This window comes from Rhinolophus sinicus, chromosome 1 (assembly GCF_057876585.1).
Source record: "Rhinolophus sinicus isolate RSI-liver-muscle chromosome 1, RSI-T2T, whole genome shotgun sequence".
In the NCBI taxonomy this organism is placed as follows: domain Eukaryota; kingdom Metazoa; phylum Chordata; class Mammalia; order Chiroptera; family Rhinolophidae; genus Rhinolophus; species Rhinolophus sinicus.
In genome coordinates, this window is record NC_142501.1 from 9,312,887 (window position 1) to 9,339,617 (window position 26,731).

Consider the following 26,731-nt stretch of genomic DNA (forward strand, 5'->3'; position numbering starts at 1 on the left):
TATAGGGAGACAAAGTACTAACTGCTGGGAGAGTCAGAAAAGACTTCACAGAGGAGGTGACATCTTGAACTGAGTCTTAAAGACTAGGCGTTTGCCACGTAGAGAAGATAAGAAAGGCAAAGGCTTTTCTAAATCTTATCAGCTTTAGCACGACCAAACAATGGTGAAGAGGAAGGCTGACAAGAAAAAAATATAAATATAAGAGCTCAGTTTTTCTAAGATTCTTATCCCCAACAGTCAGAAGATGGAAATAGTGGTCAAAACTACACAGGAATCAGGGGGCAGGGGGTGGTAGAAGAGGGTAAAGGGGGTCAAATATATGGTGATGGAAGGAGAACTGACTCTGGGTGGTGAACACACAATGTGACACATAGATGATGTATTACAGAATTGTACACTTGAAACCTATGTAATTCCACTAACCCCTGTCACCCCAATAAATTAAAAACATAAACAAAAAACTACATGGGAATCTCCAATGCAACTAGACTCCCAAATCTCTGGGCTATAGTTGGAAAATAGAATGTTAGCATTCACACTCTTATTACATTTAGAAATTAGAATGCTAGCAGACCTTTTAGAGAACATTAAAAATTTTTTTAAATTCTTTAGAACCGAAGCTCAAACATCAAACCTGCATTTGGAAGAAGCGTCCTTTGACACTCCAATTAGAGTGCAGGGTCCTCCTCGGGGCTTCCTGGCACCCCATTCACACCGACCTCCATGGTAGCACCTTCAATCCCTACTACTGTTGTTACCCATTTCCGTGGTACTTCTCCCCCTAAACCATGAGTTTCTTAAGGGCAGAGTATGTGGCTTTTATTTCTGGATCCAGTGCATAGGAGTAATTCAATTGATGTTTGCTAACTGAATGACCAAATGAATCCACAAAGAAAGAAACAGATGAATACTATGAACCTAGGTATTTATAGGGAGCAAAAGAAGACTATACTTAAAATCCTATACTTGGGAGTTAAGACAAAGCGGGGGTCCTAACACTGTGCCCAAAAGATCTCTTTATTTTTTGTTACTATGTAATGTTTTTCTACTTTTATTGTGGTATAATACACATAACATAAAATTTACCATCGTCACCATTTTTAAGTGTATAGTTCAGCAGTGTTAAGTATATTCCCATTGTTGTGAAACAGATCTCCAGGAGTTTTTTACCTTGCAAATCTGGAATTCTACGTGCATTAAAAATCTTCCCCTTTTCTTCTCCCTCCAGCCCCTGATAACTACTTCTTATTTATATAAATTTGACTACTTTAGATACCTCATACAAGTGCAATCATTCAGTAGTTTTATCTGTGTGTGTGACTGGCTTATTTTACTTAGCATAATATTCTCAAGGTTCATCTATGTTGTAGCATGTGACAGCATTTCATTCTTTTCATGGTGGAATAATATTCCCTTGTATGTATGTACCACATTGTGTTTATCCATTCATCTGCCTGAGTTGCCTTCTATCTCTTGGCTATTGTGAATCGTGTTGCCATGAATGTGGGTGTGCAAATATTTCTTCAAGACCCTGCTTTCAGTTCTTTTGGATACATACCCAGGAGAGGGATTGCTGGATCATGTGGTAGTTCTGCTTTTAATTGTTTGAGGAACCTCCGTACTGTTTTATAATCCCACCAACAGTACACAAAAGTTCCAATTTCCCCACATCTTTGCCAACACTTGCTATTTTCTGGGGTGAGGTGGTTTTTTTTTTTCCTTTTTTGATAGTAACTATCCTAATAGGTGTGAAATGATATCTCATTGTGGTTTTGATTTGCATTCCTTTGGTGACTACTGATGCTTGGCTATTTACATATCTTTGGAGATATGTCTATTTAAGTCCTTTGCCCATTTTTAAATCAGGTTATTTGATTTTTTTGTTGTTGAATTGTAGTTCGTTATATATTCTGGATATTAATTTCTTATCAGGTATATGATCTGCAAATATTTTCTCCCATTGTACAGGTTGCCTTTTCACTCTAAGGATTATGTCCTTTGATGCACAAAAAATTTAAGTTTGATGTAGTCTCATTTTCTATTTTTGCTTTTCTGCCTGTGCTTTTGGTGTTATAGCCAAAAAAACCACTGCCAAGTCCAATGTTATGAAGCTTTTCTCCTGTGTTTTCTTACAATTTTAGGTCTTAAGCTTAAGTCTTTAATTCATTTTGAATTAATTTTTGTAGATGGTATAAGATAAGGGTCCAACTTCATTCTTTTACAAGTGGATATCCAGCGTTCCCAACAGCATTTGTTGAAAAGAATGGTCCCCAATGAGTTTTCTTGGCACCCTTGTCAAAGATCCTTTGACCACATATGCGAGAGTGTATTTCTGGGCTTTCTATTCTATTCCATTGGTCTATTTGCCTGCCTTTATGCCAATATCACACTATTTTTATTACTGTAGCTTTGTAATATATTTTGAAATTAGGAAGTGTGAGTTCGCCAACCTTATACCAACTGACCAATTATTTTTATAAAATGTGCAAAGGCAAGATATTTTCATCAGAGCCTTAACCCAGATTGTTAAAACCATGGCCTCTTTCCATCTCAACTTCCCCCCATTATGATTCCCTCTGTCAGTAGAGTTAGAGTGGCTACAACCATTCTGGGGATCCCTGAAGGGAAAGTTAAATTGATGATGTTATCTATTCTGGGTTTGAGCAATATATTTATGTAGTTCTCAGTCACTTCCATGTATGTATGGTCAGGTTATTGCTGACATTCTGGACCAACAACTCATGTTACTGGACCGACTCACTCTGCATGCATCATGACAAAAGTGTGCAGTGCCAGAGGATACCATTACATACGTGGATTTCATGGGTAGTCAATGTACAAGAAATAATGAAGCCTTGTAATTATCTTATAGCTTGCATATAAATATCTTGTAGCTCATACATAAATGATACTTAGTAGAGGTAGTCCCAAAGTTGGTAACAACCTTACAAATTTATATGATGTTACTAACAACTTGTGAGGCCAAAAGGAACATTTCTGATCTGTCAATAATAAAAACCATACTGTGGTCAACAATGCTACAGAAAACCCTGAATTATTTCTCTCTTCTCTTTCTAGAAAATATCACAAAATTTTTTATAATATGAAGGGGCAATCAAAGAGTATGTTGCCAAAAAATGTAGGGAAAAGAGTTTCACAGTGACATGTTAGGCAGTGAATTAACACAAATATAATGGTATTTTTTCTGAATTTTGTATTTTTCAACTTTTCAAAAGTGGTTCTTTTTGAGATTTCTTTCCTCATTGTAAATAAATATTCATTTTTGTACCTAATTTGTATTTGAAATTAATTTTCTTTTTCTTCAAAAGCATTCCCACAAAACCCAGATTTGCTCCTCGTCAGAAAGCAGGGTCCCTGAGCCTGAAGAAAGGCATGCAGGGATGTGCATGAAAGATCTTAAAGAGAGCCACCAGGGCGCAGGAAGATCCTTTCAACAGGAGGGCAAATATGCATAGGTAGGCTAAAGGCATCTTCCAGAGGCCCTCAGAAGCAGAAGTTCAGACTTAGACAGAAGAGTATTTTCTGCAAAGTAAACAATAACCAACAACGTGGCTTACTGGTAGAGACACTTAAAGAGAAGAATAGAGATAAAATCGGGTCTGTTGGAATATATTCAAGAAAGCATTGAATATAAGGTCAAATATGACACGTTATCAACTCACTTTTCTTCTGCTAGTAACAAAATCCTCTGGGGTTAGGATTTTTAATAACCCCACCTCAGATTTTCTTTTTTTTAATTATTATTATTACTTTCAGGTGTATAAAACAACATAATGATTAGACATTTACACCCCTCACCAAGTGATAACCCCCTCCCAAGTCTACTACCCATCTGACATCGTACTAGCTGTTACAATACCGTTGACTGTATTCCCTATGCTGTACTTTACACCCCGTGACCATATGTATTTATATTTATATAAATATACTTATATTTATATAGTTATAATTATAGTTGACATTCAGTATTACTTTATATTAGCTTCAGGTGTACAGCGCAGTGGTTAGGCATTTATATAATCTATGAAGTGATCCCCCAGGTAAGTCCAGTACCCATCTGACACCCTACACAGTCTTTACAACATTACTGATTATTTTTCCCAGACTGTATTTCACGTCCCCGTGACTATTTCGTGACTACCAATTTGTACTTTCTAATAATCCTGCCTCAGATTTTCAAAATGAGTATGTAGAACAGGGATTCTTAACAGTTGGTGGGAAATTACTGACATCTTCATTCATCCAATATATATTTATTGATGTTTTCTGTGTGCCATTGGCAGTGACCAAGCCACTAAAGTGTCTGTCCTTGCAGAGCTGAAGATCTAGCACGAACCTTAACTTGACCTTTCACTGCCCACCATCGTGTTGTGCCTCCTCTTTACTCCACTCTCCCCGTTTCCTTCAGAGCAAACTTGTTCACAGAAATTCCTAGCAGGAAGGGAAACCCAAACCCAGGCAGAGAGCTCAGGGCAGAACCTGTGTCCACAGCCTCTAGAGATCACACAATTTGGGGGACATGAACACTAGCTTCTCTTCATTACACCACTGGAGATTCTTGCAGCTGAACATGTATTTCTTTACCCAGTTACATCATGCTATGTATTTCAAAACATTTTACAAGTACACAATAACATCCCCACAAGAAAAAGCCTTAAAACACCAATTTTAAGGAACTGGACAAATACATCTTGCCTTTCAAGTAATATTCTTCCATAAAGGCATATTATTCATCCGTAAGTAAAACGTAAACTAAATAAATAAGACTTTTATTAAATTAAATGCAGTTTTCTGAGAACTGCATGATCTAACATTTCATTGTTGTTTAAAGCCACCACCTTAACCTGTAAGTAATAGCAACCCACACAGCTGGCAGTCATTTTCAATTATGAAACACATATCTCCTGAAGTTATTCTTACTGTAATGAATCCCAGACACCCAAGGAAAACCTCATAAAATAGATTCAGAATTTATTTACTGTGATTCTGAGACTCCTGGGAAAAAAGGCATTTTCAGAGAATTAATTTTTTAAAGTAAGTTCAATGCAAATTAGAAAATTTATTAGCAACTGAAAGTTTCCCAAAGACCAAGTACAAAGTTTATGGTTATACTAAAATTCCCAGCAGCAAAAATTCCATGAGCATAACTATCATCTACTGATCCTCTTTGGGGCATTTTCAAAATACCAATTAACTTGAAAATAAAACTCATTTCCTTTTTCCCAAAAACAATCTGAAAAGATTATATAGAAATCCAACTATTCTTGTGATGTCCCGCTTACTGCTGTGTAATAATGACTGAATTTACTCATTCAATTTGGTACTTCTTAATCCATTTATTTCAACATGTACATTTCAGTGGTTCGGGGGTGGGGGAGAAACTGCTTAAAAAACTGATGGAAGAATACAGAAAATAAAATATTTAAAAGAAAAGTTTCCTATGGCCAAATACCAAGATTTGTGTTTTGGAGACAATTATCTGTTAAGTGATTTGGAAATATTTTCTTTCTTTCTTTTTCCCCCCCTGTATTTAGGAAACACTATAGAGCTACCCAAAGTTTTTAAACAAGCACACAAATGAATGGTTTCCATAGAGCTTAGTGTTAAATTGGGCGGTCAAATATGAAACAGAGTATCCTAATAAAAGGAATCCTTGCTGTAGAGACTTGGAGGACATAAACTCTCAGTATAGGATAACCCAAGGAAGCAGAGCTACAGGCTAAGGAGCTAGAGGAGGAACAGAAATAAAGGGAAGGGAAGGACAAACTGTTTCAACTTACGAAAGGTCTGTATAATTAATAATTCAGAAAAATAAAAGGGCATTTTATAACTAGACATTTAAGTTGGGAAGCATGTAATTTGTAAGAAGAGAATTTAATCAAGACACTGGAGTTAAGACATTTAAAAAACAGCACCTCAAGCACAAAACCACGGTACAGCACACTGGGCTGTGAGGGGCAGGGCCGACTCCATATATCATGTTCTCCTCTCTGAATGAATATAAAACTGTCTTCAACACTTTGATTTCCTTCTAGGACGCCCATGCAAGCTCTGAACAGATTCTCCCTTCGAAAGGGAGATGGCACCCCAGGAGAGTAGAAATATAGGAATAATTACAATTAATTCTATCAACTATCCCTAAAAAGGGGATAAAGTCTATAAAATACATTATTAAATGAGATTTCTTTTTTTTAAACTTTTAATACGCTTTATTTAGTACAGCATACACAAAAGATGACCATTTCAACATAAAATCAATATAAAAGTTATTAATTTTACAGTCTCTTCTCGTTGTTGTTGTAAAGGTACCTTGGTACATCCTATACCAGGCTGTATTTTATATTTAAAGTACATGTCAGTTTGGTTGCTCATTTTTTATTGTGGCACAAAACATGTAACATTCAATTTACACATCTTAACTATTTTTAAGTATACAGTTCAGTAGTTAAGTATATTTGCATTGTTTTTGCAACAGGTCTCTAGACCTTTTTAAAATCTGAAACTCTATACCTATTCAATACGAATTCCCTATTCTCCCTCCTCCTAGCCCTTGGCAACCACCTTTCTACTTTCTGTTTCTATGATTTTAACTATATGAGCTACTTCATATGGGTTCAATCGCACAGTATTTGTCCCTTGTGACGCTCATTTTGCTTAGCACAATATCCTTCAGGGTCATCCATATTGTAGTGCATGACGGGAGATCCTTCTTTTTTAAGGCTTCATGCTATTCCTTTGCGTGTATACATACATTCTCTTTATCCACTCATCATCTGTTAGTGGACATTTGAGTTCCTTCTACCTCTTGGCTAAAGTGCATCATGCTGCAATGAATATGGGTGTGCAAATAACTTTTGAGATCCTACTTTGACAGATTTGCTTTTAATGATGACCTTTTGAAAAATTAACCAAAGTATCTGAGAATATAAATAAGTATCTTATGAGAATGAGTAAATTTCATCATGGAGATTTAAAGACTTGTTTTTAAGTTGTATTTAAAAAAGGGGGGGAGGAATGAATAAGAGGCCAAACTCATTAAGACACCAAAACTTATGTTTAACTTAAAAATAATTTACAACAAATGATCTGCCCACAAACAGCCAGGCCATGACTTTCATCATAAATAAAACCAAATCAAAAGCCTGCCTGTGTTGAAACATTTTATCTAAAATGAGCGTTCAATAAACATGGCCAACACAATCTATGAGCTAGTATCTTCTCATGCTGCTTTTTGAAAAGCTGTAATAGATTTATATTTACCCCTGTGTTAAACACATTATGTAATTAATATTGTGTGAGTTCAAAGTAGTAATTATACGGCAGTAAACCTAGCTTGTCTGATTTGCTATAGTAGCTCATAAACTGAATATCCTCAGAAAAATGATTATATTAGATATATACTTAAGAGTAAATAAACCTCATTACAAAGCAACTATATAGACAAAGTGTTTAAAAGTTATACACTCTACTAAGTCTTATTCACAAATACACCAGAATTTAGCACAACTGATCTAAATAATAACCACTTAGTACAGATATTTTTCAATATCAAAGTCAATTATTTTTCAAGAAAGCTTTCTACATTAAGTACAGCTACCTTAATCCTCTTATTAATAGAACTTAGTTCCACTGAAATAAACATCACAGAAATAAAATAATTTTTTGAAGACTTCTAGAACCTATAGTAAAAGTGTTCAAAGAAGAAACAAGGAAAGTGGGTGTGCACCGATTAGCTAACAAAAATAATTTTATACCCAATCCTTACAAGAATTTGCTCTGTGACCTTAAGAAAGTTCCATTATCCCTGTGCTCCATCTGCCTCCATAAGTGAAACAGGCTATTGATACCAGCTAATACCAATTAAGGAGAGCCCTTCTGGAAACCAATTTAGACCAAGATTAAGTTAGATTTCTGCCTCACATCATACACAAAAATGAGTACCAGTCCAATTAAAGGTCTCAATGTAAACAATAAAGCAGAAAAACTAAGGATATTTTATCATGTTAGGGTAGGGAAAACCTCTCTAAGCAAGCACAAGACATAGATACCATAAAGGCTGACTGATCTCATTACGTAAAAATTTAAAATTTAAAAGGTGTATTAGTATGAAAGATATCTCAATGTTAAAAGATAAGGACTAGGAGAAAATATTTAAAACATCTCCACAGACAAAGGTTAAAATTTATACTTTATAAAGAAGTCCTACGAAGCTATCAAAATAAACAGTACAATAGAAAAAGGGGGTAACATGTAAATAGGTGGTACACAAAATAAAAATCAATGGTCAATAAACTAACAAAAAATATTCCATCTTATTAGTAAGCAGAAAAGCGCAAATTAAAACAATGTTAAAGTGGCAAAAATTTAAAGATAAATAATTTTACTGTCATCAAAGGTATGGAGAAATGGGCACTCTCATACACTGCTGATGGAAATGAATGTTGATTGTTACAGTTTGTTTGGAAGGTAATTTGATAGCAGCTATTTCCATATGAAGAACACATGCCCGTGAACCAAGAGTTCCGTCTCTGAAAACCTATTCTACAGAAATACATCTGTGTATAATGATAGAAGGATGTTCAATAAAGTATCGTTTGTAATAAGCAAAGTGAAGGCCACCAAAATATCTATTACAGAAGAGTCATTATAATACATCAATTCAACAAATGTTTGAAGATGTTTAAAATAATGAAATAGACTGTGAAAGATGTCAAATTAAAACAAGTGTCAGAAGGATTATGTGAGAAAAAAATCTATTTCATTGTTTTAAGATGTTCAGAAGATGTTTAGAAAGATTAGGAAGGGCAGTAGCATAAAAAGAGATGTCTCACTTTTATTTCTAAATTAAATGTTTTGTGACAATCACACATGACTTTTATAATTAAAAAACTAAAAGAATGATGGGGAATTTTGTAAGTCATTCAGCGATGCCTTCCTTTCACGATCTAGAATATAGATCCTCCTATTCAGGATTCAATCATCCTTGGCCAACGGCAGTTCTGAGATACCAAAAATAATTAAATCTTTTTATTTCTGTTGCCTCAAGCAAAAGGACACAGCACCTCTGCTCCCCACTCCCACAGAAGAGGTGGGTGGGTCTACAGGAGGACCGCCCAGGGAGAAGATTCAGTTCTGCTTTATCATTTCAATATGCTCCTATGATAGCAGACCAAGGCCAAAGAAACAAACAAAAACAAAAAGAAAACAGGATTCATCTGTGAAAAGGCAGTATTCTTCCTTGCAAAAACAAGGAAGAACGGTAAGGCTACAACACATGACGTTTCAGGTCCGCAGGGGCTGTTTGAAGCTCTCGGAAAGAAGTGCAGTTTGTATAACATAAAACTTGCGGGAAAATCTGCCCCTGTAACGTTTCCTGAGTACCTAAAGAAGCTGATTCAGGACAGGGGTTACTGGAGCAGGTTTGTACGGATAAAGACTGGTTTGTTTGGGAAATGGATACCCTCCAGAGAACAGAACTTGCATCTGTATTTTAAAAATAGGCTTAATGTCTTTTTCATTGTTTCCCCCAACTCACTCTTATCCATGAGACTTTGATCTTGACAACAGCAGTTTTGTTAACTACAGTACTTTTCAGGAACATTGCTCCCAAGGCTAGCAAAAGATGTGGGTTCAAGAGATATTATATAACACTTTAAAGTCAAAGATCCGGGTTCAAATCCTAACTTGCATTTCAAGCTGCATTACCATGAACAAGGTACCCACCAAGATCTCTGAATAAAATGGAGACACTGTAATGAGCTAAGTGCTTTGTGCACAGAAAACCCTTGTCAAATGGGAGCTAGGATTTTTATGCTATAAAGACCTGCGACCAGAGTATAGCGGTGGGAGAGGGGGTGGGGGCCATGGAGGAGTGTGCCTGTTATTCCACTGGCACTAGATGTTTGGCTTCTAATTTGCTAAAGATGAATTGATTCCATCAGTCCATGCAGAATATAAGTGCATTTGACAAAATACAGCAAAGTTAGGATTTATACTGTAAGCTATTTTTAAAACTGCCTGGTTAGCAAATTAAACCAGCTGTGAAAATATCCTAGTTTCCATTCACAACGAGACAAACATTCTCCTTTAATGAACCTGGTCACGTGACAGCATAGCATATTCTGCATAATTCATTCCTAAGGGTTTCGGAGACATGATTTTCACAAGACAGACCAAAACTACACTATTTACTAGTTAAAAAAAAAAAAAAAGACGAGAGAAAGGAGATTCTCTCCACATACTTTCGGTAAATTCCATGGATGACTGTTCCATTCAATTTAGGAGACTACCGTCTGAATAAAAAATAGTAGTCCTGTCGGTCCTTTAAGCCAGTCTTAACTGTTTTTCCTTTAAAAGGACATATGAAACACCAGTGTGCTCTACAATACAATTCTTCAAGTTCTGTGACAGAGGGTGAAAAAAAAAAGGCTACTCACTGCCACGGAAAAGCTATCCAGAGGACACCCTATTGAAGATTTAAAACTTAACACTCTTCAAGAAGTCAGGGGAGAGATCCTGAATTGTTCAGAATGTTGGCTAAGTTATAGGATTTTTAATTCCTATTCCTTTAGGGAAACAATTTGTGATATAAACAAAGATCAGAAGTATAAATAAACTGAGTAAAATTTCAGGAAGTACTATTCAAATGAATTCACACTTGGAATGCAGCGAAACAGCCTATTAATGTTGTCACTTCATAAAGACACTGCTAAGAAAAGGATATACCACTTTGTCCTTTCCTTGGAAATCAACCAGACGGAATTAGTTCAACGTGGAACATCCTGCGCCTTCCAGCCTTTGCTAAACTGTAACATATATTTTGATTACTCAAGTGCGGACAACTACAAAGCCAACTTTCTTGTCCCTCCAGTCAGTCTGTCTATAAATAGCAGCGACGCATGAACAGCCACCAAAGCAACTGCGAGTTCGTTCCACAAGGTGCTCAGCATACACATCCCCTGCAAACACGCTCCCAGCAGGTTTAACCAAAGTGCTTCTGAAGATCTGTAATAAGACCCTTTTTAAATAAACTGTGACTCACTGTTTGCTTTCTTCACCAGGAGGTGGAGTCTTGCCATGCCCTTCCATTACAAAATCTTCCTGTCCCACCTGCAAAGGCAAGCACCACAGGTCAGCAGCAATCAGGAACTAGGACGCAGCTCACTCCCCAGGGCCAGGGCCTGCCCTTGCAGACGACATGGCCATTTCCATGCCGAATGCAGAAGTAGCCTGGCCAGTGGTTTTCACTCCCTAGCTTTGCTTAAAGCATCTCTACTTGGGTGTCTAGATTTGCAGCATAAAAAAGGAAGCATTTGATTTGTAACCCGTATAACTGGGAGAAAGGATCCAGCATATAATAAAGAATTGCTATGAATCAGTAAGAAAAAGACAACCCACCAGAAAAATTTACAAAAGAACGGAGTAGGAATTTCACTGGAGAGGATGCAAAAATGGCCCTAAACATATGAAAAGATGTTCAATCTCATGTCATTCAGAAAAATGCAAATTAAAACCACAAAGAGGTACCGTTTCACAACTAGCAGGTTGCTTAAAATTAAAAAGCTGGGCAATACCAAGTATTGACAAGAGTACAGAGCAATAGCAAGCCTCACCCACCCCTGGTGGGAGGGAAAATTGGTGCAACCACTTTTTTAAAGTTTACCATTATGCAGTACACCTGAATGCGTATTGACTGTAGAAACTAGTAGTTGTACTTCTAGGTATATACCCTAGAGAAACTTTTGCATATATACAAAATTACTTTATTAGCATTATCTTCAACAGAAAAAAATAGAGACAAACATCTATTAACAGTAAAACAGGTAAATAGGCTATGGTGTTTTCGGACAGTAGAATATTATACCGCACGAAAGTGAATAAACTATAGCAACACACCTCAATGAGTTACACAAGCACAATATTGGGTGAAAAAAGCAAGTCACAGAAGAATACATATACAGTATAATTCCATTAATATAAAGTTCACATATATACATTTTTAAACCATATAGTATGTATTTATATAGACATCTATGTCTATATATGGTTTATAACACTTTAAAGAAAAGGGGAGGGCTATTACAAAATTTACGCTAGTGAATGTCTCAGGGATCTAGGAGGGAGGGATTCGATCAGGAAGGAGCACATGGGAGGTTATGTTCTCTTTCTTGGTCTATGTAGTAGGTATTGGGTATTTGTTTTACTATTATTCTTTTAACTGTATGTTTTTCTTTTCTCTTTTATATGTATGGTTTATTTCTCAATACAAATTTTCAAAGGGAAAAAACCATTTTACTATTATATTCCAGATGGTTTGTTGATCACTAAAGGGAGATAAGCGACAGAGAGAGAGCTAGTTCCACAAACAGTCCTACCAAAACTCCCCTTAAAAGGCATAATTTTAAAAAAGATCAAGCAGATGTAATCAAGGAGATAGAGACTATTCCCGGCTTAGGAAAATACAGTCCATTCCTTACAGGACCTAACTATCTGGAAGACAGACACAGTACACACACCAGAATGAAACCCAAATAAAACAAGACTTCAGCTCTGCCATCCTCTCCTCCGTTTTCATTTCTCGGAAATACCAGAGAAGATGGGATAGTATTAAGAAGCTACATTTCAAAAAATGATGGAAAAATGAGAGGATTACTTCATTTCCATTAAAATGAAAAACTGGAGGAAGTAGAAGCAAAAATAATAAAAGACACATAGTGCATACTGTGAAACTCAAACCAGGTTTTGTTCTTCTCTTATGGACTTCTGGTTCTGCGGCCTACAGGGCTTTGCCAAGGAGAGGGAGGATTCTCCCATCCTAAATGTACACAGTGACCTAAAACCTTTAGAAGGAAAAACAGTTACAATGTTGCAGAGGGAACATTATGAGGAGCTAGAGATGATCTTGGTCGCCTTGGGGTTACAAGAATGAACAGAAATGTGAGAAAAACCACTGAGTTCTGCATTTTATACACTTAATTAATTGTACAAATGCTATACCTGAATTAGAAAAAATTTGACAAATTGTTTAAATTTATTAAGTTCCTTAAAACCTCAAGCCTAAATCATTTTCTTAAAGACAAGAATGACTATTACATATTATAAAATATTTTTGATTCTTTATCTTTAAAAATCCTCTCCAGTTAAAGAACTCTAAATTGTGCACCTTAGCCTCTTCTTACTAGTTTGAACAAACAAAACAAAAACCAGTTTATCTATAATCAATTTCTAATTAGCATAATAATGACAAGAAACAATTTAAGAGCCTGCAGCTTCAACAACCCCCCAATGTTACACTGGCTTCCCCATCTTTAACTCCAGCCCCCATGTTTTGCACGCGAGTCTTCTCCACTTGGACGGCCCACTCGGGCCATAACGAAACATGTCTGTCCTCCAATTTCCTCTCCTTCTTATATCCCCTATTTCTGTGACTGGTACCAGCATTCACTAAGATCCCAAAACAGAAAACCTATAATCGTACAAGATTCTCCCCCCTCCTTCCTTAGCTCCACATCCCGTTACTCACCGAGTACCCTGGCTGCCGCTTCCCAAATAGCGCTCATAGCCATTACCCCGCTGAGTCCCCTTTAACTGCCATCGCTAAAGCCAGCTTCCCTAAAGCTCACAGCACACAGGCCTTCTCACTGGTTTTCTTGCATCTGGGTCCCCTCTCATTTCAATCCATCTTCTAACCCACTTCCATCAAGTGGACTTGGTAAATGCTAATCTGATCACATCACTCTCCTTGAAATTCTTCAGTGGCACTCCATCACCTATCCTGAGGACAGAAGCTAAGTGTATTTGCCTAAGTGATCTCTTCCATCTGCCCCCGCCACACTTAGCCGGGAGCGCACACCAGCGCCTCATACCTCTGTGCCTCTGCGGAGCATTCCCTCCTGTCTAGAAGCCCTGGTCCTCCACAGCGCACACACTTCAAATTCCTCCTCATTCCTGGAAGTGCCAAGGAAAACGACTTTCCCCAGAAAACATTCTCCTTCATCAGCGTTCATGCCTTTTCTCACCCTCCATCAGCTCACAAAGCAATAAAAACGGCCCAGAAAGATCACCGTTCCTTACTGCTACTTCCCGTTTTGCTCAAGTCCACTTCCAGTCCCTTTGCGTCCTTATTTCTTTTTCTTCAAAGTTCTAGAACACTTTTGGACTTAATTTTATGATCTCCCCTCCCCCACTCCTTCATTTGCCTCATTTTCAGAAGTTTCAATATTTTTATTCATAAAACTTACACCATATCCTCACCTTTCCCCCACTACCATTTATTCACTCACCAAATATTTATACGAGCTGTGCTAAGATAATAGTGATGACGACAGTCTTTTCTATCAAAAAATGAAGGTTACTGGGAAAGACAAAAACTCGTCAATTATAACACAGTGTGAGAATGCAATGACACAATGGGAAGGGCACTTAAGCTGGTCTAAAAGACTCAGATTCTGTCTACCCCTCAGGCGAGCCACCTCCGTCCTGCTTCAGCTGGAATGAGCAGGACCCGGGGCTGAGCCTCACCACCAATCTGTACACTACACATCTGAAATCCGACTCTGACCGCAGGCGCCTCTTCCACTCCCGCCCTCCGTCTGAACCTGTAAGGAGTCCTCATTCTCATTTCTAGTTCTGTGGTTCTTCTCTTTCCTGAGTCCATTCAGAGCCTCACTTGACAGGCATTTCTGTGAGTTTTCTCCCCAGAGTCCTAGGCTTATTCACCTGTCAACCTGTTCTTAGGACATTGCTGTCTTGCCAATCCTTTACCTTTTTCTCTTCTGCTCCTGGAGTGCAAAGCATAACCAGAGAGAGTTACAAAACTGGTTCTTTTACAACGTGTGTCAGTTAACTTCCACTGAGCACTGACATTTCAGCACTTCTGCCTGGAAGGCCGGCCGTTCTTCATCCTCTCTTTCTGACGAACTCCTACTCAACCTTCAAAGACTGGTGCAAAAGTTACTTTTTCTAGGAAGCATTTTCTGACATCTCTGCACACTTCCTCCCACGCTTCCAAGGCACACCTTCCCGTCTCCCCTGTAAGGCTTGGGAAGCACTGGGCTCCTGTGTTCACCCATCTCCCCACTGCTGGTGAGCCAGGGAGAAAAACAGTGTCATCTGTGTGTACCCCAGACTCTACCACAGCCATTCCTGTCGGTCATGCATTCATTCAACACACCTTCTGAATGCCTTCGAGGTGCTAAGCGCTGGGTGGAATGACTAAACGAATGGCTGACCTACTACACCACGTTCCTCCTTTTGTCCTGTGCCTTTTCTCCTTTCGGCAGACACCAAAGCCACACACTAGCATTCTCCCTAGTCAGTCCACTCGGAAGGAGACAGTGCCTGAGATTATGCCGACAGCCAACCTCACACAAAGCCCTCGTGTTTCCTCCTCAGGACGGCATTATAAACCTGCATCTTTCCCCACTTCCCCCTCTCTCTGCTGCTCTGCCAGCGAATCTCACCACATGGATTCTAAACTCATGACCTAAACTCCACCGCCTCCTCTGAAACCTACTGTCTAAGGAACCCTTCTTTCTCCATTTCCAGTAAACCCATCCCTCAACCTACAAATGTTTCATAATCTCTTCTATTTTGAAAAATTATTTTTGGCCTTGTGATACTCTCCAAACATCCTCCTGTTTTTACCCTTCCCTTTACTATCCAAATTCTTAAAAGAATAAACAACACCCCATCACTTCCATGTTCTTATCACTGATCTGATTTTTATAAATTGAAATTTTATTGAAGTAATACATATATATAATTTTAAGTCAAATAATACCACCAGGCTTATAAACAAAAGCAGTACTCTCTTCTGCTGCTCCCATTGCCCCTCCACATACACACAACATAAAAGTAACTTCCTTCTCCCAGACTCTCATATAAGTCACCATTTTTGTTCAAATCAATATTCAGTGCTAAGAGTACTAAGTCAATAATATATACAGCTGAGTCACATGGACTAGTATAATTAAATGTCCTTTCTTGTACATTTTTCTTCCCTTAGAACTAACAATTACTACTTCCTCTTCTTATACATTCTTTAATTTCTTTTTGGCTTAGTATTTATTATGTATTTTTCATTAATTCATCCTCAAACTCTCCAACAGAGCTGTAAGTCTCCTCCAAAGCAGTTCAAACACTTTAGGTAATCTATCAATTTCACTCCAGTCTTGGCGATAGTCCTCAGGGGTTTTCCCTTGTTTCAGTCTCGATTGTCTGCTCTCCAGGCTGCTAAGCAGCTGACACCTTGCCAGGGATGTCTCTTTCTCTTCCTCTCTGGAACTCCCTGCTCTCTCTCCTACGCTGCAGCATCTGCTGCCCAGATCTTTTGTCTTCCTCCTTTTGTGGTTTAGTCCCTGGTTTCGGTGGAATATATATTCCAGTGGTTTCCTAATTAAAAGGTATATGGAAGTGAATTTTGGGGGATTTTGAATGACGGAAATGTCCTGATTTTATCCATACGTATAACTGACATATAGAATTTTTTTTAACCCACGTATGTAATCGAATATAGAAATTCAAGTCAGTAAACATTTTTCCCTCCAAAATTTTGAAGGCCATCCTCTACAGTCTTCTAGCTCCCAGAGTTGCTATATAGAAAGTCGACAGTATTCTAAATCCTAGTGTTTTGGATATGACCTGTTTCTTTTCCAGAAACTTTTAGGATCCTTCATTTCTCCTGTTTTCAAAAAATATGGTTCTTTTTACATTTGTTAAGCTGGTACTGGGTAGGCACTTGCAATCCAGAAACTCACATTCGTCAGGTTTGGGACATTTTCTCTACTTATTTATTGATAATTATCCTCCCTTCCAATTTCTTTTCTCTCCTTCAGGAATTCCTGTTATTCAGTGCTGAATCTACGGAACTGGTCCATTAATTCTCTTTGTCTCACCATTTTTATCACTTTGACTTTTTATTTTACTTTCTGAAGATTCTCATTTACAGTCCAGTACTTTTAGTTTAAAAAACAATTTGCTGTTGTAATTTACAGACCTCTTCCTTGTCCTCCGAACACTCCTTTTTGACAGTCCTGTTCTTGTTCCATAATTATAATACCTTCTCTTAACTCTAAGGAGATTATAGCGTTTTTGTTTTATTTGTTTTCATTTTCTTCCCCTCCTTGTATGATCTGTTTCCTCTAAGTTCTTTTATCTTTGGTTTGGTCAATAGCTCTCATTCAAACGTCTGGTCATCTCTGGCTAGCCACTGATATTTAAGAGTTAAACCCTAAAGAGCTTGGAAGTGCTTTTTGTATGTGGAGAAGGAAGGGCGATGGGGGGCGGGGGGGTTGCTTATCCTGGGGTTGTTTTCCTTGATAGCAGGAGGGAACCTGGCCATTTCATTGGGAAAACTTTCAGAAACCTGCATCTGTGTATATTCTTTTTGCTCCCTGGGTGTTCATTTGCCCACAGAGATACCCTTCAATCCTCAGCCAGATGGGTGTAAGCCTGTCTTCCAGTGTCCTGAGATTGAATTTGGGAAGACAGCTGGCACAGCCTCACAGCATGTAGATGGGATTTAATCCTTCTGTTTTCTGTTAGGTACCTTACCTCCACCCTTAGCTCTGCCGGGGTAAAAGAGGGACAGTATGGATCTGTGGATGTGAGGGGCAGGATTCCCGGAGCCTGGCTCCTCCTATGTTCTTCAACCAGTCCTGCTGTTTTCAGTGTCACTCCAAAGGCTTTTGTTGGCATCTCTTAATATGTTTCATCTCCTATCCCATTCAATTTTTTTCTGGTGGATTTATGCTTGCTGAAATCATTCGGTAAAAATAATTTTAGTGGAGTTTTAGAAGGGAGCAGAGATTAATAACTGGGTTTAACCTACCATATCTGCAGAGATTAATAACTGGGTTTAACCTACCATATCTAGGTCTACTCTTAAAACCTTTTTGTCTCTACTTTTTCCACTCTATCAAAAATGCTTTATTTAATGCCACTGATTAAATTTTTGTTGGCTGTACAAAAATTTATTTAACAATTTATTTAAAAATTTAACAGTATTATGAGGTATAACTGACATATTAAACAGCATATACTTAGAATATACAATTTGATAAGCTTGGGCATATGTATATACTCATGAAACCATCACCACAATTAAGAAAATGAAGATATTCACCATTCCTAAAAGTTTCATAATGACCTTTTTAATCAGTCCTTCCTGCTCCCTCTCCCCAGGAAACCACTAATGTGCTTTTTGTCATTATGGATTAGTTTTCATTTTCTAGAGTTTATATACATGGAGTTACACAGCATGTACTTTTTGTTTTTTTTTGTCTGGTTCATTTACCTCAGCATAATTATTTTGAAATGTATCCATGTTGTTTCATGTATCAATAGTTCATTTCCCCTTTACAGCTCAGTAGTATTCCACTGTATAGAATATACAACATTTCACATGTTGATGGATGCCTGGATGTTTCCAGATTTTGGCTATTGCAAATAAAGCTGCTATGAACATCCATTTAGAAGTCTTTGTATGGATGCATGTTTTCTTTGTTATTGGGTGAATACTAAGTCGTGTATATCAGTTTGCTAGGGCTGCCTAATGAAGTGCCACAAACGGGGTGGCTTACATTGCAGAAATGTATTGTCTCACACAGATCTGGGAGTTAGAAGCTGGAACCAAGATGTTGGCAGCATTGGTTCCTTCTAAGGGCTGTGAGTGAAGAATCTGTTCCAGTCCTCTCTCCTTGGCTTACAGATGACTGTCTTCATGTTCACATGACATTCTCCCTGTATTTGTGTCTCTACGTCTAAATTTCCCCTTTTTATAAAGACGCTAGTCATACCAGGTGATGGTCCACACATTCTGAGGTATTGAGGGTTAGGACTTCAACATATGATTGGCGGAGCACATCCCTCTGTAACAGAGTGGAATAAATAGTTGGATCATATGGCAGCTATATGTTTAACTTTTTAAGAAACCATCGGAGTATGTTCCAAAGTGGCTGTAGCATCTTACTTTCCCACCAGCAGCGTGTAAGTGTGCTAGCTATTCCACATCTCACCAACACCTGATATGGTAAGATTTTTTTAGTTTTAACCATTCTAATGTGGTTTTAATTGCACTGATGTTGAACAACTTTTCATGAGTTTCTTTGCCATCCATGCTCTGGTAAAGTGCTTTTCAAATTTTTTGACCATTTTTTTAAACAGCTTTATTGGTACAATTTGTATACCATAAAGTTCACCTGTTTAAAGTGTACGATTCAATGGCTTTTAATATATTTACAGAGTTGGGCAACTATCGCCATAATCCAATTTTAGAATATTTTCATCATCCCAAAAAGAAAATTTTTACTTATTGGCAGTCTCCCCATTATGCCCTCTTTTCATCCTCCTTTTCAGTACCAGATAACCACTCATCTATGTCCTGTCTCTACCGATTTGCCTCTTCTGAACATTTCACACAGAAACGGAGTTGTACCATATATGGTGTTTTGTGTCTGTCTTCTCTCACTGAGCATGACGCTTTTGAGTTTGATCCACATACCAGGACTTCATTCTGTTTTATATCTGAATACAATTCCACTGTATGGATACACCCCACTTTGTTTACTGACATCATCAGTTGATGGACATGTGGGTTGGTTCCATTTTGGGGGTATTATGAATACTGCTGCTATGAACATCCACGGACTAGTTTTCATGTGGACACATGGTTTTCATTTCTCTTGGGTGAATATGTAGGAGTGGAATTCCTGGGTCATGTGGTAACTGTATGTTTAACTGTTCGAAGAACTGTCAAACTTTTCCAAAGTGGTTGAACCATTTTACATTCCAACCAGCAATGTCAGAGGGTTCCAACTTCTCCACAGCCTTACCAGCATTTCTTGTCGGTCCCTTTGATAATAACCATCCCAGTGGGTGTGAAGCGGTATGTCACTGGGACTTTGATTTGCATTTCCCTAGTGAGTAATGATGTCGAACATCTTTTCATGTGCTTATTAGCCATTAAATATCTTCTTTGGAGAAATGTTTATTCCAATTCTTTGCTCATTTTTTACTTGGGTTATTTGCTCATGTTAAAAATTGGGTTTTGGGGGAAGCATTTGAGATCTTGCTTCCTGGCAACTGTCTTCCGTTTGGGCTCAAATAAACTCATATAAAAATTATTTTTTTTAAATTGGGTTATTTATTATTGAACTTTGAGAGTTTTTAATATATGTTAGATACAAGGCCTTACTTAGATATATGCTTTGCGTACATTTTTTTAGTCTGTGTGGCTTTTCATTCTCCTAATAGTGTCTTTCAAAAAGCAGCTGTTCTTAATTTTGATGTACAATTTATCAATTTAAAAAATTTAGTGGATTGTGCTTTTACTGTGGTATTTAAGAAAACTTTATCTAATCCTAGGTCACAAAGATATTCTATGTTTCCTTCTAGAAGTATTAGTTTCAGGTTTTACATTTAGATATGAGATCCATTTTGAGTTAATTTTTTTTATAAGGTATGAGGTACAGATCTATGTTTACTTTTTTGCCAATGGATATCCAATTACGCTAGCACTATTTGTTGAAAAAATTATCTTTTCTCCACTGAATTGCCTCCATGGAACTGTCTTTGTCAAAAATCCTTTGTCCATATATGTGTGGGCCTGTCTGAACTCTCGTCTAGTTTTCTCCGATATCACAGTGTCTTGCTTGATTATTTTATGTTATGTTTTGAAATCAGGTCATATTGACCCTCCAACTTTGTTCTTCTCAAAGGTTGTTCTGAACTGTTGTTATGGGTGGAACAGCATCTCCTTCAAAACAATATGTTGGAGTCCTAACCTCCAGGACCTCAGAAGGTGACCTTATTTGAAGATAGGGTCTTTTACAGAGGTAATCAAGCTAAAATGAGGTTATTAGTGCACAACCTAATCCAGTATGACTGATGTCCTTGTTAAAAAGGAAAAATGTGAAAACAAAGGCACGCACGCAGGGAGAACGCCAAGTGAAGGCTGGAGTTTTGTTGCCACAAGCCAAGAAGCTAGAAGCCAGGAGACAGGCCTGGAAAAGACCTTCACCTCGTGCCTTCCCAGGGATCGTGGCCCTGCCAACACTTTGATCTGGGACTTGTAACCTACAAAACCATGAGACAATACTTTTCTGTTGTTTAAACCACTCAGTTTGTGCTACTTTCTTACAGCAGCCCGAGCAAACTAATACAGCTATTCTATGTCCTTTGCCCTTTCATAAGAATTTTAGAAGTCAGGTTTTTTACTTCTACCAAAAAAAGTCTGCTAGGATTTGGACAGGGATTGAATTGAATCTACAGATCAATTTGGGGAGAAGTAACATCTAAGTAATATTGAATCTTCTGATCTATGAACAAGACATATCTCTCCATTCATTTAGGAGGTCTGTTGGCAATGTTCTGTAGTTTTTAGTGTACAAATCTTGTCCATCTTTGTCGTATTTACCTTTAAGTATTTCATTTTTTTGATGATATTGGAAATGGTACTTTTTTAAATTTTAATTTGTGATTTTTTTTTTTTTTTACTAGTTGCATCAAATATGTATGGTATTTGTCCCTTATTCTTGGCATAGAGATCCTAAAAACTTGGGAGTTTCCTGAGCATGGGAGTGTTTTTGTTATTCATAAAGAGCCCCTTAGAAGCACACGAGTTTATGCTAATGAGGTGATTTAGGATAGGAGCCCAGAATAGCCTTAGGTGGGTCACCAGAAAGACCAAGTGAGTAGGAGATTGGCAATTTCCAGACCTAGGGGAAGGGGAAAGGGGACGAGCTGCAGGTAAAGCTCTCTAAAACTCTTGAATGATGAGAGATGAGGAGCTTCTGGTTGGTGAATACATCCAAATGCCAGTTCCACGGGGTTAGAAGCCCCTGTGCTCCAGACCTTGTGCTATGTGACCTCTTCAGCTGGTTGTTCTCCTGTATCCTTTATAGTCTTTATAATAAACTGGTCAATGTAATAAACATCTCTCTGAGTTCTGTGGACTATTTTAGCAAATTAATCAAACCTGAGGAGAGAGTCGTGCGAACCCCCAATTTACAGCCAGTCTATCAGAAGCACAGGTAAACCACCTGGACTTATCATTGGCATCTGAAGTGGGGGCAGTTTTGCAAGACTGAGCTTTTAATCTGTGGGATCTAATTCTATCTCTGGGTCAGAATTTAGTGTCAGAATTTAGTTACAGGACACCCATTCAATGTCTGCTGAGAACTGAAGAATTGCTTGGTGATGCTGGAACACACGAGACTGGTATATGGAAATATAATACAACTGATTTTGTACATTGATCTTGTATCCCACAACTTGCTCAATTCACTGGTTAGTTCTAGTAGCTTTTTTTGTAGATTCCATCAGATATACATAGACAATCATGTGAGCTACTTACAATAAAGATGGTTTTAATTCTTCCTTTTCAGTCTGGATGCTTTTTCTTTTCTTTTATTTTTTTCCTATGCCTTATTGCCCTGGCTAGAACCTCCAGCACAACATTGAATATTAGTGGTAAAATAGACATCTTTTTTGTTGTTGTTCTTCCTCTCAGGAGTAAAAGTAGTTGTGGGGACAGAACCCCAGAGAGTAGTTTACAGGCTCTCGGCCTCACGTGGAAGGGTGCTGGCTCGGGTGGTGGATAGCCGACGGCTGTGGCTGATTGGCCGTCGGCTGTGGCCGGTTGGCCGATTGGCCGCTGGTATAACTGCTGTGGCTATGAAGGATTGCCGAGGATTGCCGAGGAGCCGAGCAGAGCCGAGGAGAGCGGAAGAGGAGAGCTGAGAGAGCGGAAGAGAGTCGAGGAGAGTGGAGGAGAGTCGTCGGTCAGTCGGTTGGCGGAAAGGCGGACGGTAGGTTGGCGTCCGGTGGGCCCAGCCTCCAGTGAGACCATAGTGGTATGACTCCCCTACCTATGGCTCCGTGGGTGTTCCTTTTTGGCCTCACCATATCCTGCGTTCTTATGTGAGGAGCGGGACCAGAGACCCCGCAGGCCGCCGCGCACGACAAATGGCGCAGCGAGCAGGGTCTCCCGCACGACAGTAGTCTTTTTGTTCTGGTCAGAGACAGACCACACATAAGATGGTGGTCCCATAGGAGTATACTGTGCAGCCTAGGTGTATAAGTAGGCTATACCACGTATGTCTGCGTAAGAACACTCTACGATGTTCACACAACGATGAAATCGCCTGATGACACGTTTCCCAGAACGGACCCCGTCATTAAGCGACACGACTGTACTAATTCATACATAAGAACCTTACAATAGAATTCTTCCATGTCCCTCCGCCGGGCCTTTATGCTACTGTCATCGTACATTATACAGACAGATATAAATGTTATAAACCCACAGTGATTTGTACTGTTTTTGTTCAAACAATCAATTCTCTTTTAAAGAGATTGAAATAATAGAAAAGTTTTATATATTTACCCATGTAGTTTCCATTTCTTGAGCTCTTCATTCCTTTGTGTAGATTCGTATTTCCTTATGGCATCATTTTCCTTCTCCCTTTAACATTTCTTGTAGTAAGGGAGTGCTACTGATGAATTAGTCAAGCTTTTGTATGTCTCAAACAGACTTTATTTCTCCTTCATTTTTGAAAGAAATTTTCACTGGTTATAGAGTTCAAGATTAACAATTTTTTCTTTTGGTGCTTTAAAGAGGTTGCTCTCTTCTTGTTTGCATTGTTTCCAATGAGAAATTCTTATTTTTGTTCCTCTGTTAACAGTGTGTCTTTTTCCCCTGGTTTTAAGCTTTTTCTCTATCACTGGTTTTGAGTAACTTCATTATGATGGTTTTCTTCGTGTTTCTTGTGCTTCAAACACATTTAACTTCTTGGATCTGTGGGTTTACAGCTTTTATCAAATTTGGAAACTTGGGGGCCATTATTTCTTAGGTATTTTTCTGCCCCCTCCCTCTTCTTCAGAGACTCCAATCACATGTATATTAATTAGGTTGCCTGCCTGACGGTGACCAGAGCATAATGATGCTCTTTTCGTTTTTTGATTTTTATTCTTTTTCTCTCTGATTCATGTTGGATAGTTTCTATTTGTATGTGTTTAAATTCGCCAATCTTTTATTCTGCAATGTCTAATCTGCCACTAATCCCATCCAGTGTTTTTCATCTCAGATATTATAGTTTTAAACTCTAGAAATTTGATTTGGGTCTTATTTTAATATCTCCCATGTTTCTGCTTGACTTTTTGAACGTGTGAAATACAGCTATAAGTTTTTAAATATTCTTGTTTGCTAATTCTAATCTGTGTCAGTGATGAGTTGGTTTCAATCAATTGATTTTTCCCCTTACTATGGTTTGTATTTTCCTGGTTTTACATGCCTGATAATCTTTGCTTGGATACCAGACATTATAAATTTTACTCTGTGAGGTGCTAATGCATATTCTTATGCATATTTTTGAGCTTTGTCCTAGGACACAGTTAAATTATTTTGAAACAGTCTGTCCCTTTTGGGTCTTGCTTTTGGGATTTGCTAGGTCTGACCAGAGCAGTGCTTAGGGCTAATTATTCCCCAGAAGTGAGAACTCTCCTAGTACCACTACTGAGTCTCTACCTAATGCTCCATGAATTATGAGCTTTTCCAGCCTGCAGAAACAGGCACTATTATGTGCACTGTTGGGAGTGCTAGGCCCTGTTCCTTCTAATCCTCTTAAACGGATTCCCCCTTCGACCCCAGCCATGAGTAGTCTCCGCGTATGCACGTGCCCGAAAGTACGCTGCTGAATACTCCACGTGAATCCTACACAGAACTTTCCTCTCCAATACTCTGACCTTAGTACTCCAGAACTCTATCCAAACTCGAGCTGCCTTCTCTTCCAGGCCCTCAGCAAGGTTGCCTCAACTGAGAGGGTCAGTTGGGCTTTGCCTGGGCTCCCCTTTCCTGCACCACAGCCTGGAAGCTCTCTCAAACCAGCATGCTGGGGTAGTCAGAGGACTCACCTTGTTTTCCATTTCTCAGCGATCATTGTCCTTCATTACCTAATGTCCAATGTCTTACAAACCATTGTTTCTAATACATTTTTGTCTATCTAAAAAACTATTTCTAGTGGGAAGGTAAATTCTGTCCCTGATACTCCATCTTGCCCAGAAGCAAAAGTCCCAATGACTTTTTTTTTTATTGTAAAATATACTTAATATAACATTTACCATTATAACCATTTTTAAATGTACAGTTCAGTGGTATTAAATATATTTACATTGTCGTACAACCATCCACTTCTGGAACTCTTCATCTTGCAAAATTAAAACTCCATACCTATTACACACTAACTCCTCATTCTCCCCTCCCAGCCTGGCACCCCATTCTGTTTTCTGTCTCTATGAATATGACTACTCCAGGTGCCACATATAAGTGGAGTCAAACAATATCTGTCCTTTTGTCACTGGCGTATGTCACTGAGCATAATGTCTTCAAGGCTCATCCATGTTGTCACATGTCAGAGTTTCCCTCCTTTTCCAAGCTGAATCATACTCTGGTGTATGGAAATACCACCTTTTCTTTATCCATTCATCCATCAGTGGACATTGGGTTGGTTCTATTGCTCGGCCATTGTGAATGAAGCTGCTACGGGCATGGGTGGGCAAATATCTGTTCGAGTATCTGCTTTCACTTCTTAATGACTCTTTATTACTAAATGGAATACCCTTTCTGGGTCCCTATTTCTTCTTGCCCCCTAAGTAACATCTGATACAGGAGCCATCTCCACCCTTTTGAAAATCTCCTCTGTCTTGCACTGGGTCACCCTCTCCATTTCTTTTCTTCTCTCTCACCCAGTATTAGGGCCTTTGAATTTCATCCTTCGACTTAGAAAGTGTGACTCTCCTATTGTTACTTGAAAGCTTCTTTCAAACCATGTAGGCATCAGCTCAAGTGCCATCTCTTTGAATATACCTTCTCTGACCACTACAGCTAAAACAGCTTCCACATTCAGTCCCTCTCTAGCATGACAGAGCACTACCTAATTTATGTGTTTTGTTATCTGTCCCCACCACCACCACCAAAAATGCAAATTTCTGACACAGAGACTTTGAATATCTTACTCATTTTTAAACCTGGCACAAGAAGATGTTTGATGAAGATTTCCAGGCCCTAATCTGCTCATCTCTGCTTCTCTCTCTTCTACTCCTCTCTAACTAGTTTCCCAGGTTCTGTCCTTGGACTGCTCTCTTCACATTCTGCCACAGCAATTTCATCTAATCTCACAGTTCAACTATCACATTTGAGTGATTTCCAATTCTGTATTTCCAGCTCTGGCTTACCCTGTTTCCACGTCCATATTTTCACCTGGCTGACAGACACTGCCTGCCACTGAATAGTATGCTGGCATCGCAAACTCTGTTCTATATAGAATTCATCCGCTCCCCACCCCCAACTTCTTTCTTTTTTTATGTTTCCTATTTCTGATATTGCCATCCTTCTAGTCACCTAGCTTGAAACCCTGATTTCACTCCTCATTCCTCCTTTTCCTTTTCTTCCATATGAAATTAATTGCTAAATCCTATACATTTTATAAGTGTGATACTTTTCCAACCACCTCTTCCATTCCAGGTACTGTAGGCAGTTTACAAAGAAGGCAAGTATGTTTCCTGGAATATAAAGCTGAGTAGGACGGCTAACACATTGGATGACAGAGTCAATATTCAAAATGGTCTCAGCAGACTACAAAAGATGGAAACTCCTAAAATTGTTTTTTATATTAATTATTGAGGTACAATTCACAAACAGAAAAATACACAA

General features: G+C 38.4%; 1 protein-coding gene across 6 annotated transcripts in view; it reads right to left on the reverse strand.

Annotated features, from left to right (window-relative positions):
- Nucleotides 1-26,731, reverse strand: part of TNRC6B (trinucleotide repeat containing adaptor 6B) — a 218,339-nt gene that overhangs the window by 121,753 nt on the left and 69,855 nt on the right. For all 6 annotated transcript variants that reach the window (XM_019734462.3, XM_074326433.2, XM_019734464.3 and 3 more), the window contains one exon: nucleotides 11,063-11,130. In XM_019734462.3, the coding sequence (XP_019590021.3) occupies nucleotides 11,063-11,130 (68 nt within the window). The remainder of the gene's footprint in view (nucleotides 1-11,062; nucleotides 11,131-26,731) is intronic.